General features: G+C 47.0%; 1 protein-coding gene across 1 annotated transcript in view; it reads left to right on the top strand.

Moving 5' to 3' along the window:
• Positions 1-18,530, top strand: part of RNF111 (ring finger protein 111) — a 414,145-nt gene extending 395,615 nt beyond the window's left edge. The window contains 2 exon segments of the mRNA XM_029575848.1: positions 16,088-16,191; positions 17,422-18,530. Coding sequence (XP_029431708.1) covers positions 16,088-16,191; positions 17,422-17,539 — 222 coding nt within the window. The 3' untranslated portion in view covers positions 17,540-18,530.
• Positions 18,531-19,139: the final 609 nt, after the last annotated feature.

Below are 19,139 nucleotides of genomic sequence, written 5' to 3'. Positions count from 1 at the left end.
TCGATAGGGGATGGGATAGGAAACGGGGGGAGGAAAAAGGGGAAGAAGAGAGAGAGAAGGGAAGGAAAGAAGGGAACAAAAGCAATAAAGGGAGGAAAAAATGAAACAAATTGAAAAAAGGGGGAAGGAGGGGATAAGGGAATAGGGAAAGGAAGGAGGGAAGGGGGAACAGGACAAAGGTAAAATAATTATAAAATAATAAAAAAGGAGAAAGAAAAAGAAGAAACAAGAAGAAAGAAGAAACCTGGAGGGATGAGGGAAACAAAGAAAAAAGGCGGGAGGGAAAACAAAAGGGAGGGGGGGAAAGGGGGAGGAGAGGAGGAACCGAGAAACAAAAGGAAAATTATTATAACCCAACTTATTTTTAAAACAGTGAACTGTATCTAAAAGAAGAATCCATTTATTTAGAGCAAATTAGAAATAGTACCAGCCTGCTTGTATAGATGTCAATGAGTATAAGTATATGTAGTATGATTGTAAATGTAATCATGTCTAAAAACATCCACCACATAATTTTATCAAACCCACTAAAAAGAAAAATAAAAAAATATAAAAATATAAACATATGTGAAAAAAATAAATAAAAAATGAAAATAAAATAAAAATAGAAATTGAAAAGTGTGAAAAATAAAAATAATAAAATAATTGAAATTGAGGCAATAATAATATAATGTTGTGTAAAGGATATATAAAAAGGAAAACTACCTAATTTGTCTGTAGGTACACACTAAGATCGGTATCTCCATTCAAACCAAGGGGAGAAAGGGTCTTAAAATCAAAAATATATTGTTGTTCCAACCTCAGCAGAAAATTGTCAAAATTACCTCCTCTCCAATTTTTGGATGGTTTAGTGATGGCACAAAATCTATAATCATTAAAACATAAGAACATAAGAAAATGCCATACTGGGTCAGACCAAGGGTCCATCAAGCCCAGCATCCTGTTTCCAACAGTGGCCAATCCAGGCCATAAGAACCTGGCAAGTACCCAAAAACTAAGTCTATTTCATGTAACCATTGCTAATGGCAGTGGCTATTCTCTAAGGGAACTTAATAGCAGGTAATGGACTTCTCCTCCAAGAACTTATCCAATCCTTTTTTAAACACAGCTGTATTAACTGCACTAACCACATTCTCTGGCAACAAATTCCAGAGTTTAATTGTGCGTTGAGTAAAAAAGAACTTTCTCCGATTAGTTTTAAATGTGCCCCATGCTAACTTAATGGAGTGGCCCCTAGTCTTTCTACTATCCGAAAGACTAGGGGCCACTATCCGAAAGAGTAAATAACAGTTCCCTGTACGTACCAGGATCAGTCCAGACAGCTGGGTTATGCCTCCCCTCCAGCAGATGGAGTCAGAGAGAAAACTGAAAGCACCCCCTAGATATACTGGTGTGCCACCTGCGATCCCTCAGTATATTCTCTGACTCCAGCAGATTGAGAGGCATAACCTGCGGTCCTGGTCTGGTCAGTTTATCGGTACTGGGAAACATTTAAAAAAAAAAAAAAAAAGGGACAAGATCAATTGGTTTCTTCCCTTCTATCGTCTGTCTGTCTGTGTTTTTAGTGTCTTGCGCAGCGCAGTTGGAGCTCATTGTGGGCAGGCAGGAGGGCAGTGCCCTCCTTAAATTCCCGGATTACAGTGTCCTTGAGCCTGGGGGAGAGCTTACCGGTGGGCCGGTCACCCTCCCCCCAATTCCAGGGGATTCAGCCCTGAAGGGGGTTTGAAAAAAAAAAAAAAAAAGTATTTTAAATTGGGATAGCTGAGCCACTTAAGCCCTGTTGGGGACAGGCAGTGAGCTCCTTTTTTCTTTAACCCCGGCCTGCCAGCGTCTCTTGGACCCCGGAGGGGGTGGCTAGTTCACCCGGCGCGCTGTAACTGTGAGGCTCTCTCCTCACCTTGCTTTGGCGCCGTTTTTTGTTTGCAGCTCCGTCTTCTTCGCTGTTGCCGCGGTCTTCGCTCTGCGTGTCCTGTGGAGGGGCGGGGGCGCGACTCTCCCGAGAGGGTCTCTGTCCCCGATGTCTTCCCGGGGGCGAGGGATCCTCTCGGGGGCCGAGCGCTGCCCGCAGCGGGTCTCCTCTCCCCTCTCCGTCCCGGCATCGCAGCGCTGTAGGCAGTCGTTCTCCGGCCCCTCCTCCCTCGGGGAGGAGTGCGGCGGCCATCTTGGCCACGAGGCAGGCTGAATCGTCAGCGTCTGAGGAGGAGGAAATCTCCCCTCCTCCCTCTCCTGGTGCACAGAGCCCAATTTGGGGACTCCTCGAGCCCCCCCCCCAATAGATGCCCCGAAGAAAAGTTTAAAGAGGTCGGTACCTTTTTCTTCAGATTTTGTGCTCTTAATGCACAAAGCCTTTTTGCAGGCAGAATCCAGCTGGGAGGCGGAGGCTCCCGCTCCCCCGAAGGTCCTCAGGACCACTTCCTTGCCCCGGGGGAGCCCGCCGGGCGCAGGGTCCTCCGGGGTCCAGGCTCCCCGTCCGCGGGGGGGGGGGGGGGGGGAGCTGAGGACCTGGGAGACACAGGAGCCGCTCCGGAGTCCCCGGGGGCTCCGGACTTGCTGACGATGGATGCTCAGGGGGCCGTAGAAGGGGATGACCCCCAAGTGCTACGCTTGTTTGGAAAGGAGGAATTAAGCTCCCTTATTCTCCACGTGTTACAGGAGCTAGAGTTAACGACTCCGCCTCAGGAGGCGGACACGTCTACAGGGGATATCGCAATGGCAGGGATTAGAGCTCCCCCGCAGACCTTTCCCTTTCACCACAAGGTCTTACAGATCGTTTCAAAGGAATGGGAGCTCCCAGAGGCTTCCCTGCGGGTGAATCGAGCCATGGAAAGGCTATATCCCTTACATAAGGATTCATTGGAGCTTTTGAAGACACCCGCGGTAGATTCGGTTGTGGTTAAGCATACGACTATCCCCGTGACGGGTGGTATAGCGTTGAAGGACCTCCAAGACCGCAAGCTTGAGGTCTTATTAAAGCGCATTTTTGATGTGGCGGCACTGGGGGTCCGAGTGGCGGCTTGCAGCAGCCTTGTGCAGAGGGCCAACCTCCGCTGGGTTCAGCAGCTGCTGACCATGCAGGAGCTCCCTCCGGGAGAGGCTGAGCAGGCAAATTGTGTTGAAGCGGCGGTCGCTTATACAGCGGATGCCTTGTATGACTTGTTGCGCACATCGGCTCGCATTATGTCCTCGGCGGTCTCAGCCAGGAGGTTGCTGTGGCTCCGTCGTTGGTCGGCGGATGCCACCTCCAAGGCGAGGTTAGGTTCCTTCCCCTTTAAGGGCAAGTTGCTGTTTGGCGAGGAGCTGGACCAGCTCATTAAGGACCTGGGTGACAAAAAATTTACAAGTTGCCTGAGGATAAGCCTCGGCAACCTCGGTCGTTTGGTAACGCTAGGGCTCGCTTTCGGGGGCAAAGGCGTTTCCGTGGGGGAAGAGGGGGTTCCTTTTCCCAGCGGCAGCAGGCGAAAAGGAAGAAGACGACCCAGGCCTGGTCGTCTTCTTCCTTTCGCGGCAGGAGGCCTCTACGCGGGGGCTCTTCCCAAGGCTTTGCTGCCATCAAGCCCGCACAATGAAGGTGCGCAGGCCCACTCCTCCGTTCCCATTATCGGAGGTCGGCTGTCCCGGTTCTGGGAGGAGTGGGTCAAAATTACTTCGGATTAATGGGTCCTCGACGTGGTTCGGTACGGCTACGAGTTGGATTTTGTACGTCCCCCCCGGGATCTCTTTATGATATCGCCGTGCGGCCCGGTAGAAAAACAAGTAGCTATAGCCCAAACGGTCGCTCATCTACAGGCTCTGGGGGCGGTGGTTCCGGTTCCGCGGGACCAGCTCCGGACGGGTCGGTATTCCATATACTTCCTGGTTCCCAAGAAGGAGGGCACCTTCCGACCCATTCTGGATCTCAAAGGAGTAAACAAGGCATTGCGTGTGCCCCGCTTCCGGATGGAGACCCTCCGGTCTGTTATTGCGGCCGTCCACAAGGGAGAATTCTTGGCTTCTTTGGACCTGACAGAGGCCTATCTACACATCGGAATAAGAGAACGGCATCAAAGGTACTTGAGGTTCATGGTGATGGGGGACCACTACCAGTTTTGCGCCCTCCCCTTCGGGTTGGCCACCGCGCCGAGGGTGTTCACCAAAGTTCTCGTGGTGGTAGCGGCTTCCCTCCGCCGACAAGGCGTCCTTGTGCATCCCTATCTCGACGATTGGCTCATTCGAGCAAAGTCGCATGCGGCCTGCACCCGGGCAGTCTCCTTAGTGGTGCACCAGCTGCAGGAGTTGGGTTGGGTAGTCAACTTCGCGAAGAGCAGACTCGAACCGACCCAACAGCTGGAGTTCCTAGGAGCTCGGTTCGACACCTTGGTGGGCAAGGTTTTTCTTCCGCAGCAACGCATGCTCAATCTCATGACTCAGGTACGGCGCCTGTTGGAGCTCGAGATTCCCACGGTCTGGGATTATTTACAAGTCATTGGTCATATGGTGTCTACTATGGAAATGGTACAATGGGCTTTTGCGCATATGCGTCCGTTACAAAGAGCACTTCTATCTCGGTGGGATCCCCGCTCGGAGGAGTACGGGATAGAATTGCCTTTGCTGGAGCCGGCTCACTCCAGTCTCTCTTGGTGGTTGACTCCAGACAATCTCCTACAGGGGGTGGACCTCGAACCCCCATCTTGGTTGGTGGTGACAACGGATGCCAGCCTGTGGGGCTGGGGAGCGGTCTGCCAGTCCCGTGCAGTCCAGGGCACCTGGTCAGCACTCCAAGCGACTTGGTCCATCAACCGATTGGAGACCAGAGCGGTCCGCCTGGCCTTGCGTTGTCTCCTTCCACTGGTACGCGGACGAGCAGTAAGAGTTCTGTCGGGCAATGCGACCACAGTGGCGTACATAAATCGACAAGGAGGCACAAAAAGCCGAGCGGTAGCGACAGAGGCGGCGCTGTTGATGTCCTGGGTGGAAAGGCACATAGAGCGTCTCGCGGCCACCCACATTGCCAGCGTGGACAACGTTCAGGCGGATTACCTCAGCCGGCAGCACCTAGATCCAGGAGAATGGGAGATCTCGTCGGAGGCGATGGCTCTCATCACGCGGCGTTGGGGGACTCCGCGCTTGGACCTCATGGCGACCCGTCAAAATGCAAAGGCGGTGCGCTTCGTCAGTCGGAGGAGAGAGCACGCATCAGAAGGGGTGGATGCGCTAGTCCTTCCGTGGCCTCGTCACATTCTTCTTTGTGTTCCCTCCGTGGCCTCTGGTAGGGAAAGTGCTAAGACGCATAGAGTCCCATCACGGTCCGGTGATTCTCGTGGCTCCGGAATGGCCGCGGCGTCCGTGGTTCGCGGATCTGGTCAACTTGGCAGTCGACGGACCACTGCGTCTCGGTCATCTTCCCAATCTTCTTCGTCAGGGTCCAGTATTTTTCGATCTGGTGGATCATTTTTGTCTGGCGGCTTGGCTTATGAAAGGAAGCAGTTGAAGAAGAGAGGTTATTCGGATGCGGTGGTGTCTACTCTCCTTCGGGCGCGACGGTCTTCCACTACGCTCGCCTACGCGAGGGTTTGGAAGGTTTTCCATGATTGGTGTGACACGGCAGGTACTTCAGCCAGACGTTCGTCCGTGGCGGATATCCTTATGTTCTTACAGGATGGCTTGAAGAAGGGGTTGGCATATAATTCGCTTCGAGTTCAGGTGGCGGCTTTGGGCTGCTTGAGGGGTAAGGTCGAAGGCTCTTCCCTTGCGAGTCATCCAGATGTGGCACGTTTTTTGCGAGGGGTTAGAAACTTGCGTCCTCCCGTCAGGCTTCCCTGTCCGTCTTGGAACTTGAACTTGGTACTCCGTGGCTTGTGTGCGGCTCCGTTTGAACCTATTAAGGCGGCTTCTTTGAAGGATCTGACCCTCAAGACTGTTTTCCTTGTGGCCATTTCCTCGGCTCGTCGGGTGTCGGAGCTTCAGGCTCTCTCTTGCAGGGAACCGTTTTTGCGCATTTCAGCATCAGGAGTTTCTCTACGAACTGTTCCTTCCTTCCTACCTAAGGTGGTCTCCGCGTTTCATGTCAACCAAACGGTGGAATTACCTTCCTTTTCGGAAGAGGACCTACAGTCTTCTCAAGGTAGGGACTTGAGGCGTCTGGATGTCCGTCGGATTCTTTTACGCTATTTGGAGGTTACCAATGACTTTAGAAAGTCAGATCACCTTTTCGTGTTGTGGAATGGACCCAAGAAGGGTCTTCAGGCGTCCAAAGCTACGATTGCACGCTGGTTAAAGGGTGCTATTGCGTCCACGTATGTTGGCTGTGGTAAGCCTGTTCCTGCTGGGCTTAAAGCTCATTCTCTGCGTTCTCAAGCGACTTCATGGGCAGAGAATCACTTGGTCTCTTGCCAAGAGATATGCAGGGCGGCCACATGGAAATCCTGGCATACTTTTTCCAGGCATTATCGCCTGGATGTCCGTGGTCCTCCTGCAGAGTCCTTTGGGAACAGTGTGATTCGAGCGGGACTCTCAGGGTCCCACCCCAGTTAAGGCGGCTCGGGTACATCCCAGCTGTCTGGACTGATCCTGGTACGTACAGGGAAAGGAAAATTAGGTTCTTACCTTTGCTAATTTTCGTTCCCGTAGTACCATGGATCATTCCAGACGCCCGCCCTCAGTACTTCTGGGAGTCCGCTCGTGTTCCATTTCTTTTTCTTCCATTACAGTTTGTATTTGCAACAGATGCCACAGTTTCGAGGTTCAGTTTCTCATTTCCTCGTGTTTTATTGTTCACTCTGTGGTGTCCTATTTGTTATTTCTGGTTTTACCTGTTTTCAAGGAGGTTTCTACTTGATCTGGTCACTTAGGTTAAGATATACAAAAATTTTGAAATTCTATTGGGGGCACAGTTGAAAGTGATTCATTCCTTACTTCTGCTTTGATATCACATATACTGAGGGATCGCAGGTGGCACACCAGTGCTTTCAGTTTTCTCTCTGACTCCATCTGCTGGAGGGGAGGCATAACCCAGCTGTCTGGACTGATCCATGGTACTACGGGAACGAAAATTAGCAAAGGTAAGAACCTAATTTTCCTATTCATGAGTACAGAATGTGCAACTGTTTCCCTTCTGCTTTCCTATTAATGGCACTTTTATGTTCCATAATCCTTGTATTGAACTGTCTAATAGTTTTCCCCACATAGAATTTGTGATGTTTTAAGCCAATTCGAGTGGCTTGTAAGGTATTCATTTTATCTTTTATTTTCACTTATTTTTCAAAAACTGATGATGCTAGAACCATCCACACACTGTATTTATCTCTTTCTGCACACAGGTTTTATACCTCTTTATATAATTAATTTTGTTTTTAGATTTTCTTTTTCACTTTTTAGAGGTTGCTCTTTTTATTTTTTACTTTGTCTATACGTGCACACTATTTGAGCTCATATCTCCATTTTAAGTGTATGCCTATGTAATTAAGACACATTTATATATGATATTTTCATGGATGTGATGTACTATTAAGCTGACTTTTATAATTCAGTATTTATGTATTGATATTAAGATCTATTCTATTTTAATTAATTTTTTTATTATGTGTTTTATTATGATTTATTATTATTTATTTATTTTTGTCTACATAATTTATATAGGCTTGACGTACATTTTATCTGTTTCTTCAATTTTATATGTATGTGTGTCATTTTATTTGTTTATATTAGCCCCTGAGGCAGCTCTTTGAGCGAAACTTGGCCAGAGTCGGGCAAGCTTCAATAAAATCCTGTTTTACACCGATCCATCCACTTGTTTTACACCGATCCATCCACTTGTTTTACACCGATCCATCCACTTGTTTTACACCGATCCATCCACTTGTTTTACACCGATCCATCCACTTGTTTTACACCGATCCATCCACTTGGCTTAAAACATCACAAAGTTATCACGTAGCAAAGTCAGAAAGGAATAACACAGCAGGTGTCTTTGAAATAAATTCGGATCAAGTACTTTCAAAGCAGAACTTTAAAAGTGTGAATATTGCGTGCCTTCCAGTGGTGTTATCTATGTGGCTATTTGCCCCTGTAATAAATTCATTGTTTTCATTGCTGACAGCCACCTTGGATCGGCTACCGGTTTGCTTTCTTGGACCATTCCTTATTCTAATAAAAATCTTCTAAGGCTCAGCTAAATAACTCCCTTCAATTATAACACCTAAGATCACACACAGACTAAATAAAAAATAATAATAATTGGTTTTCAACATCTTTCTAAATTTGAGGTAGGTCCCTCTCCAGGTAAAGAGATTTGGGACGGGAGATCCACAGAGTTAGAGCATTACATGGAAAAGCACTATACTTAGTTCTCACATATCTTTACGTAGTTCCTAACATTTTATGTAATTACACGAATAAAATTTCCTTTGTGCTGTTTCCCAATTCTGAAGATTTTAATTTAGATGTAAAATTTGAAAGAAAAATTTGTTAAATACCTTATTTGTACCTGAAAGACAGAAGGTGGCCAATATAACCCCAATATTTAAAAAGGGCTCCGAGGTGAGCCTGACTTCAGTGCCAGGAATAATTGTGGAAACTTATAAACAATAAAATCACAAACATTTAGATGGACATGGTTTAATGGGACACAGCCAGCATGGATTTACCCAAGGGAGGTCTTGCTTAACAATTCTCCTACATTTTTTTGAAGGGGTGAATAAATGTGAACAAAGGTGAACCGGTAGATGTGGTATATTTGGATTTTCAGAAGGCGTTCAACAAAGTCCCTCATGCAAGGCTTTTAAGAAAACTGAAAAGTCATGGGATAGGAGGCGATGTCGTTCTGTGGATTGCAAAAAGTTTAAAGACAGGAAACAAAGAGTAGGATTAAATGGTTTGTTCCTGTACATACCCGGATCAGTCCAGACAGTGGGTTGAGCCTCCTTTCCAGCAGGTGGAGACAGACTAAAACTTGAAGGATGCCCTATATCAGGACAGAGCCTATCCTCTACCCCTTCAGTATTCGTCTGTCTCCAGTAGGTGCAGCATCTCCCCTTCGGTTCTCTGCTGTAGGCTAGTCAGCCTCTTCTTCTTTCTTTTTCGGCTCAAGCAAGTAGTTCTTTGATTCCCGCTTGTTTTAGAAACAAAGGAAAAAAAAAAATCTGTGAAGGAAATTTTGCCGCCTTTTAGTGCTTTTACTGTTTTTGTGTGGGAGACGTCTGTCTCCCAGCTCTTGCCCGGCTCAGGGGGGCTTTGCCCCTTTTGCATAGTCCTGAGTCCGTGGACACTTCTCTGGGCCTCGTTCCCCCTCTGGCTGCCGAGAGGGTTTTTAACCCGCTGCTGCGCTCAGTAAAAAAAAAAAAAAAAAAAAGGAGTTTGTTTCAAACTTCAATAAGTTGCAGGTACTCACCTATCTCTAACGTATTTGCAGCAGTTGACCAGCTTTTTTATTTTTTTCTGGTCAGAGTAGGGCTAGAACCGGCAGCCAGAGAAGCAGAAGGCAGCAGGTTTCCCGCCTGCTCTCTCCTGCTGTGCAGGCTGTCAATCAAGCTTTTTTTTCAGCTTTTTTTTCTTCAGCCGCGGCTTAGCTATGTCCCGGCTGGCAGCCTGCCTTTCTTGTGGGCTGCCCTCTTCGCGTTTTTCGCGGCAGGGCCTCTGCACTGCTTGCCTGCCGGGTGGGGAAGGTCCCTCCTCAGCAGGACAAGCAAATTTAGCCCGGGGCTCCACTCCTCCCGGCATGGCTAGGCTTTTCCCGGGTCGGCAGAGTCCGGGAACGGCCACCATCTTGGATTTTTCATCGGGGCCAATTTCAGTGCTCCCTGGGGCTGGGGGGCCAGATTTTTTTGATTTAACCCCCGATTTGGCCCCTGCGGGTGCCCAGGAGGGGGGGTCCTGACCTTCCCTCGCCCCCCTCCCCCCCGCCAAATCCAGGGTCCCTTTTTCAGCGGATTTCGTCGTCCTCATGCACAAATCTTATCTAGCTAGCCTGCATGAGCTGGACGAAAGCCCCCCCTTGCCCCCCCCGCCAAAAATCCCTCGCTCAGCGCCGTTGACCACTGGACCGGCCGCGGAGCCCCAGGGACCGGTGCGGGTGGTCCCGGGGGTCTCCCCCCCCCCCCCGGTGTCTCCCGTGTCCTCGGACCCCGCTGCTTCCTCGGATTCAGCGGATGTCCCCCCCCATCCAGAGGGGGATGACCCTAGAGCCCTCCGTCTTTTTCGTAAGGAGGAATTAGAGCCCCTCCTCCCTTTTGTTTTGCAGGAGCTGGGTCTGGAGAGTCCCTCCGTGGATAATCTCATGGCCTCGCTCCCTATGGATATGAACCCGGTTCTGGGAGGGCTCCGGGCTCCGGCCTCGGTCTTTCCCTTCTACCCCATGCTTAAGCTCCTTATCCTGCGGGAATGGGAGGCTTCTGAGGGTGCGCTTCGGGTGGGGCGTGTGATGGATAAGCTCTATTCCCTCCCGGAGGAGGGCTTGGAGCTGTTGCGATATCCATCGGTGGATTCTTATGTTTCTGCAATGGCCAAGCACATCACGATTCCGGCCCGGAGGCTCCTTTGGCTGCGCCACTGGTCGGCTGATCAGTCCTCGAAGACTCAGCTGGGCACGCTGCCCTTCAAAGGTAAGATGCTCTTTGGCGAGGATCTTGAGAAGCTTATGGACTCCTTGGCTGACAACTAGGTCCATAAGCTTCCAAAGGACCGCCCTAAGTCTTCCCGATCCTTTGCAGCCTCTCGCTTCTGGGGCCAGCATCGCTTCGCTTCTTGGGGGCGGGGCGGTTCTGCGAGGGGGGTCTTCTCGTGCGCAGTCCTGGTCGCAGTCCTTTCGTGGCAGACAGCCCTTTCGTGAGGGCCAGCCCGTGCGTGCCACCGCTAAACCTGCAACGCAATGAAGTTCAGCCGACCCATTCCTCGGTTCCTTACCTCGGCGGACGCCTCTCCCTGTTCTTCGAGGAATGGGTCAAGATCACGTCGGATCAGTGGGTCCTCGACATTATCAGAGACGGGTACGCTTTCGACCTCGTCAGGGAACTTCCAGATCTCTTTCTTTTCTCGCCTTGTGGCCGGGCCAAGAGGGACACAGTGGTCCAGACTCTCTCCAAGCTTCTGGATCTGGGAGCGGTGGTCCCAGTCCTGGAAAGGGAAATTGGCGTCGGCCAGTATTCTATTTACTTCACCGTGCCCAAAATGGACGGGTCCTTCCATCCAATATTGGACCTCAAGAGGGTCAATCGGGCTCTCAAGATCCCCCACTTCCGCATGGAAACCCTGCGGGCGGTCATTGCGGCGGTCCACCCCGGAGAGTTCCTTGCTTCCCTCGATCTCGCAGAAGCTTATTTTCATATTCCCATTCACCGCGACTATCAGAGGTATCTCCGATTCCACATTCTCAACCAGGACTTCCAGTTTTGAGCTCTCCCCTTCGGCCTCGCGACCGCTCCTCTCACCTTCACGAAGGTCATGGTAGTAGTAGCGGCAGCCTTGCACCGGGAGGGGATTCTCGTCCATCCCTATCTGGACGATTGGCTCATCAGGGCCAAGTCGGAGACCTCTTGCCAGCGGATGGTGGATCGCGTCTTGGAGCTCCTTGCCTCTCTCGGGTGGATAGTGAACTTTTCCAAGAGCAAGCTTCAGCCCTCCCAGGAGTTGGAATTTCTGGGAGCCCACTTCGACACCCGAGTAGGCAAGGTTTTCTTACCTTGGGTGCGAGCCCTCAAGCTGATCGATCAGGTCCAGACTTTGATTGCCCTACCCTCCCCGACAGCCTGGGATTATCTCCAAGACCTGGGATCCATGGCTTCTACCATCGACCTTGTCCCCTGGGCTTTTGCTCATATGCGTCCGTTACAGAAAGCTTTGCTGTCCCGTTGGCAGCCAGTGTCGGAGCAGTTCCACGTGGTCCTTCCGTTCTTGGATTCTACTGCTGACGAATTACAGTGGTGGCTGTCTCTTCCTCATCTTCTGCAAGGGATGTCTCTTCAAGCTCCACAGTGGACGATAGTGACCACGGACGCCAGCCTGTTGGGCTGGGGTGCGGTCTGCCTTTCTCAGTCCACCCAGGGAACATGGTCGCAGACTCGATCGCGCTGGCACATCAATCGACTGGAAACGTTGGCGGTCCGCCTGGCGCTTCAGGAGTTCCTTCCCCTGATCCGCGGCAAGGCGGTACGAGTCCTGTCTGACAACTCCACCACAGTGGCCTACATCAATCGCCAAGGGGGCACTCGCAGTCCCCTGGTAGCCTTAGAAGCCAGCCGTCTCCTCGCTTGGGCGGAGCGTCACCTACAGTGCCTTGCGGCTTCTCTCATCGCCGGAAAAGACAATGTTCAAGCTGACTTCCTCAGCCGGCAGTCGCTCGATCCTGGGAGAGTGGGAGCTCTCGGACGCGGCCATGGCTCTGATAGTGGACAGGTGGGGTCCTCCTCACCTCGACCTCATGGCGACTCTGCGCAATGCCAAGGCCAATCGGTTCTTCAGCTGCTGGAGGGAGCACGGTGCAGAGGGCGTGGATGCTCTGGCTCTACCTTGGCCAGCGGACGTCCTTCTGTACGTGTTTCCCCCGTGGCCACTGGTGGGGAAAGTTCTCAGGAGAATCGAGCTCCACCGGGGACCGGTGATTCTCGTCACTCCCGAGTGGCCGCGAAGGCCGTGGTTCACGGATCTCATCAATCTAGCAGTGGACGGGCCCCTGCACCTCGGTCATCTCCCTCGTCTCTTCTGGCAGGGGCCTGTATTTTTCGACCAGGCCGATCGCTTCTGTCTTGCGGCCTGGCTTTTGAACGGCGTCGCCTGAGGCGTAAAGGTTATAGGGAGGAGGTCATCTCCACCCTGCTGCGAGCCCGGAAGCAGTCGACTTCTCTGGCCTATGTGCGCATCTGGAAAGTTTTTGAGTCCGCATGTACGGAGGCGGGTGTCCCTGCGCGCTCCCCCTCGATTCCTTTGATTCTTTCTTTTCTTCAGAAGGGTCTCTCCTTCAGTTCTCTACGCGTTCAAGTCTCTGCGCTCGGCTCTCTCCTGGGTCGGGTGGACAGTCATGCCTTAGCAGCTCACCCTGACGTGATTCGTTTCCTGAGGGGCGTTAGACACCTCCGCCCCCCCTCTTGGGCCACAGGTCCGTCGTGGAGTCTCAACCTAGTCCTTCGTGCTCTCTGTGCGGCTCCCTTCGAGCCTATTCGACACGCTACGCTCAAGGATCTTACTCTAAAGACTGTCTTTCTGGTCTCTATTTCCTCTGCTCGCCGTATTTCCGAGCTTCAGGCGCTGTCCTGTCGGGAGCCCTTCTTGCATTTCTCGGATTCCGGGGTCTCTCTAAGGACGGTTCCTTCCTTCTTGCCTAAGGTTGTCTCCGCTTTTCATGTCAACCAGTTGGTCGAACTCCAGTGTTCTCTCCGAAGGAGATTGCGGGTACGGCGGGTGGCGACCTTCGTCGGCTAGAAGTAAAATGAGTCTTGCTTCACTATCTCCAGGTCACCAATGACTTCCGGGTATCGGACCATCTCTTCGTCCTTTGGAGTGGTCCCAACCGCGGTAAACAGGCTTCTAAGACCACGATTGCGCAGTGGTTGAAGGAAGCTATTTCCTCGGCGTATCTTTGTCAAGTTCGTCCGCTTCCTGAGGGTCTGAAGGCCCATTCTCTGTTCTCAGGCGACTTCGTGGACGGAGAGTCAATCTGTCTCCCCGCAGGAGATTTGCAGGGCCGCCACTTGGACGTCTCTGCACACTTTTGCTTGGCACTACCGTCTGGATGTACATGCTCCGGTGTTCGGTTCCTTTGAGCGGCAAGTGCTTCGAGCGGGACTGTCTCGGTCCCACCCAGTTTAGGGAAGCTTTAGTACATCCCACTGTCTGGACTGATCCGGGTACGTACAGGAAAGGAGAATTTGTTCTTACCTGTTAATTTTCGTTCCTGTAGTACCACGGATCAGTCCAGACGCCCTTCCCTGTCTGTCTTCTGTCCTCTCGAAGCTTGTTTTCTTGCAGGTCTGCAGATTTCCATATATTTCTTTGTGCAAGATTACTGAGCAATTACACCGGAAGCCTTGGTCGTTTTCTTATACCAAGTTGATGCAAGAGTGTCTAGGTAAACCATGTTTTCTACATTATTCTATATTTGCTCCGTTGAGCTTTACAGTTACTTGCTTGATCCTATTCTTGGGTTTGTTGTTTTATGCTTTGACATACGTTATACTGAAGGGGTAGAGGATAGGCTCTGTCCTGATATAGGGCATCCTTCAAGTTTTAGTCTGTCTCCACCTGCTGGAAAGGAGGCTCAACCCACTGTCTGGACTGATCCATGGTACTACAGGAACGCAAATTAACAGGTAAGAACTAATTTTCCTTTTTCACAGTGAAAAAGGTAAATAGTGGAGTGCCTCAGGGATCTGTATGTGGACTGGTGCTTTTTAATATATTTATAAATGATTGGAAAGGGGTGCGACCAGTGAGGTGATCAAATTTACAGATGACTCGCAATTATGCAGAGCAGTTAAATCTTGAGCGGATTGTATAAATTGTAGGAGGACCTTGTGAAACTGGAAGATTTGGGCTTTCAAATGGCAGATGAAATTTAATGTGGACAAGTGCAAGGGAAATTTAATGTGGACTTCAGCAAGGGAAAAATAACCCTTGCTGTAGTTACACAATGTTAGGTTCTATCTTAGGAGTTACCATCCAGGAAAGAGATCTAGGCATCATAGTGGATAATACATTGAAATTGCTGGCTCAGTGTGATGTGGCGGTCAAAAAAGCAAACAATGTTAGGAATTATTAGGAAGGGAATGGCAAAGGGAATGGTAAATGAAACAATGGATGTCATAATACCTCTGTATTGCTCCATGGTGAGACGGCATCTTGAATACTGTGTGCAATTCTGGTCGCCACATCTCAAAAAGATATAGTTGCACTGGAGAAAGTGCAGAGAAGGGTGACCAAAATAAGGGGCATGGAACCGCTCTGCTATGAGAAAAGGCAAAAGAAAGTAGGGCTGTTCAGTTTGGAGAAGAAATGACTGAGGGGGGGAATATGATAGAGATCTACAAAATCATGAAAAGACTTGAACAGGTTAATGTAAATCTGTTATTTGCTCTCTCATAATAGACAGACTAGGTTGTACTCCATGAAGTTAGCAAGTAGCTCATTTAAAGCAAACAGAAGAAAATGTTTTCACTCAGCTCATACTTAAGCTCTGGAATTCGTTGCCAGAGGATGTGGTTATGGAAGTTAGTGTAACTGGGTTGAGATCTATTTAATGTTTGTACCTGCCAGGTACTTGTGTCTTGGATTGGCCACTGTTGGAAACAGGATGCAGGGCTTGATGGACCCTTGGTCTGACCCAGTATGGCATATCTTATGTTATGTTCTTATTAGCCATTATAAAGTAGATTAAAATTGAAATGTGGCTGTCATTTAGTGTTTAGGATTTTAAAGACAATGAACATGGTGTAAAATCATATCATAGCAAGACCATGCCACTAAAAGTTCATGTGAAACACTAACTAGAAATAAGAGAAGCCCTAATTCAAGAAAAAACTGATGGTTGCTGATAACTGTTTATAGGTAGGTATATAATGAGCAGTGACATTTAACAAAACTAAAGAATTGTCACTATGGATTCAAAGAACTAACATTTATTTCATTGATGCATTATTTAGGTCCAGCTACATTAAAAGGTTTTTTCTTATTTTGTTTCTGGGGAGAAATGCTTAGTATAGGGGTAGCCAACTCCCATCCTCGAGAGAAACAAGCCAGGTTTTCGGGATATTTGCAACGAATATGCATGAGCTAGGTTTGCATACACTGCTTCCTTTTTATGCAAACCTATCTCATGCATATTTATTGCAGATATCCTGAAAACCTGTCCTGTTTGTGGCTCTCAAGGATGGGAGTTGGCCACCACTGGCTTACTACATCTAGTCTTCCGTGTTTAATATCATCACAATCTAGTTTAGCTTTGAAGGCTTGGAGAAGAGGATGATTAAAACGCATTAGTATTTTTGCGCACTATTAAAGACTGATATTTAAAAAAAAAAAATTTGTAAATGTTAAAATTGAACTGTTCATTTGCATGAGAATTTTTACCCAGTTTGTCAATAATATCATCTCTACTAATAAGGTATCAACTGATTGGTTCTCACAGAGGAAACTGCACAGCAAGCAAGATGGGGAGGAAGGAACAGAGGAAGACACAGAGGAAAAGTGTACTATTTGTCTGTCTATATTAGAGGAAGGTGAAGATGTCAGGTAATTACAATGTTAACTCAACAGCATTTGAAAACTAAAGATGCCCAAAAACTTTTTTATTTTGATCTGATGAAGATTATAGTTCACGAAAAGTAGGTATGTAGTGGAAGGAGTAGCCTAGTGGTTAGAAAAGGAGGCTGGGAACCACGAAAATCCCACTGCCTAATAAAAAGGTATCATCTTCATAATTATCTTTACCAAGGCCGAAATCGGTGAGATGGGTGACCACTAGGAAATGGGTTTTCTCTTAAGTGGTTCCTCCACTTTGGAATGCTCTCTCCCTTAATTTATGGCAGACATCAGATTTTAAATGTTTTAAAAAAGCTTTGAAGACTTACTTTTTTAATGATGCATTTTTGTAATTATGATTTGTCTTTAAAACATTGAGATTTTTATGCTGTTATAATTTAATTTTTGTGTTATCCGTCATGAACAGAAATTGGTAATATGGCAGCTATAAATTCCTATAAATAAAATAATTTTTTAAAAATGACCCTGTATTTCCTTGCATTCAACTGGACTAGCATAACAACCACACTACTTTAAAAAAGAACTTCAGTAACAGTTTTCCAGTAAGTCTCTGCAGTTTCTGAATTTTAAAGCTGGGAAGGGAAATGAGAGCAAGCTTGTTTTATTTATCAGCATACATACTGATGAGGAACCTGTATGATTTCCAAATTTTAAGCACATAAGACCTGCTACAGCCCCAAAGGGCTAGCAGCAGCCATCTGCTGAGAAACAGTTTACACAGTGGAAAAGACTGAATGAAAGTTGCCTTTTCCATATGTAAATTCCTTCTCTGAAAAGTTGTTTCTGCTTATGTAGTTTGAATTGGACGTGTAAAAAAAAAAGCTGCTTCACAAGATAATAAAAGCTTTCCTCCAGTAACTCTTTCTGCAGTCATACATTCAAATTTCTATATTAACTCTTCAATGTTGGATTGGAATTTTCTATTTGATTAAATGGGAACATTTCCTAGAAAGCAGGACTTTGATAGATTTTGGCTGACAGAATACATCAGAGTCGAAAAGGGACAGTATTAAGAGATTTTCATTTAGCATTGGGGTAGGTAAAGAGAGTGTTAAATAGTTCATTTTGAAAACAAGCCACTGTAGTATTTATGACATTAATATACTCTTCACTTTGTTTCCAGTGTCTATGCCTTCTCCTATACACAAAAACAAAGTTAAATTTCTTGTGATAACATTTTTTTTTCTTTTCAAATGACAGGCGCCTTCCATGTATGCATCTTTTCCATCAAGTATGTGTGGATCAGTGGTTGATTACGAACAAGAAGTGCCCCATTTGCAGAGTGGACATTGAGGCGCAACTGCCTACTGAAAGTTGACATGATTTTGCTGAACTCCTGGGGCCCCTTGGTTCTCGCTCATCCTGGTACTGCAGTCAACCAAAGATGGCATGACTTACCTGCGCAGATTTGGAAGCATTGAATTCGAGTGTTTGCTCTGCCATATAGTATAACTAATGCTATAGACTTACAGTTTGTATACAGTTGCGTTTTAATGTATTTATAAAACTTTTTTAGGTTTTACATTTTTCTTTTAATCCATTTTGACTGTAATTTCTGTTTTTTTGCATGGTTCTTATATTGCATTTCTTTGCACATACTCTGGGCTTTGTGAACCCTCAAACTTGCAGGCAAGATTAGCTGCTCTATAAAGTAGATGTGTTTTGGGTTTTTTTTGTAGCATCAAGCTTTATGAGACTGATTTCATCTAGTACTAACCTTAATTTAATCAATCATGTAGTTTAGTTTTAATGTATAAAGATAATCTAGAAAACGATGATAATGTGTATCAAGACATTCCTTAATTAGGAAAAGCCTGGCTACTGTATAATACCAGTTCTGAATTTTAAAAAACAAAACAAATCTTTTAATACTGGGAACAGAGTACATGCTATATTTAGTCCAATAACTCAATACATAACTGCTGCAGTTTTTGTCCAATCATGTCTTTAGGTGTTATGTTTTCCATTTCTGCACAGTGATTACATTTGACTGTCAATATTAAATGTTTAGACTAATGTTCACAGATTATATTTATCATTTTCTTGCATTGTTTAAAAATTTTGATTTCCCTTAATTTTTTTGCTGCTGTGAAATGGCTAACAAACACTAACTGTTGATTTCAACTAGCTGGATTGCAGATCCTCTGCTATATCTGCTTATATTGGTATTGTAAAAGTATTCAGTCGAAAAGTAGAATTGCAGCTATTATGGCAGGTATCCATGCATTCATAGAACTTTTAAAAGTCCCAAGAGCTTCTTTCCAAGGGATTTTTATTAGTTTTTAAGTTAATAAATATAGTGAAATCCATTTGTGTGTTTTGTTTTATTTCTTACTAGTAACATGAAATTCTGAGCAGTGCAGGAAACTCAAGAACTGTTCCACTGTGCTTTTTGTTGGACTTACATGGATTGATTCCTATTTGATGTAACTAATGTAGTCCATTTGCTGATTAAAATTGAGTTTAACCCTTTACAGGCTGTCTGAGGACACAGAGACAAAATGAATTTTAAAATATTGCAGCTTCCAGCGCTAAGAATAGCTCTTATTAAAATATTTGCGCTAAAATGGTTTAAATGTGCCACAGGAACTTTATGAACCTGATTAATAGGTGACACCTTTATTATCCATTCCTCTCACAGCAAGGATGAAGGTGTTGTATAGAAAATATTTGGGGCTGCTTGTATTGTCTTCCATAGTTATTAATTCTATTAGAAGATTTACATATAATATCAGTGAACATCAGTTTAAAATACTTTTTCATACTAAGAAAAATTGCAATTTAATCTTAACTTTTGACCCTATGTCATATTATGTGTGTAATTATTTGGGGTAAGGCTATTTCCTGTGGGTTTGTTTGGTTTTTTTTTAAGCTGTGAGGTTTTGGCTTCATACCCATGATTAGACATTTCTAATTTT

Source organism: Rhinatrema bivittatum, chromosome 13 (assembly GCF_901001135.1).
Source record: "Rhinatrema bivittatum chromosome 13, aRhiBiv1.1, whole genome shotgun sequence".
NCBI classification, from domain to species: Eukaryota; Metazoa; Chordata; class Amphibia; order Gymnophiona; family Rhinatrematidae; genus Rhinatrema; species Rhinatrema bivittatum.
This window is presented reverse-complemented; position numbering and strand designations above follow the sequence as displayed.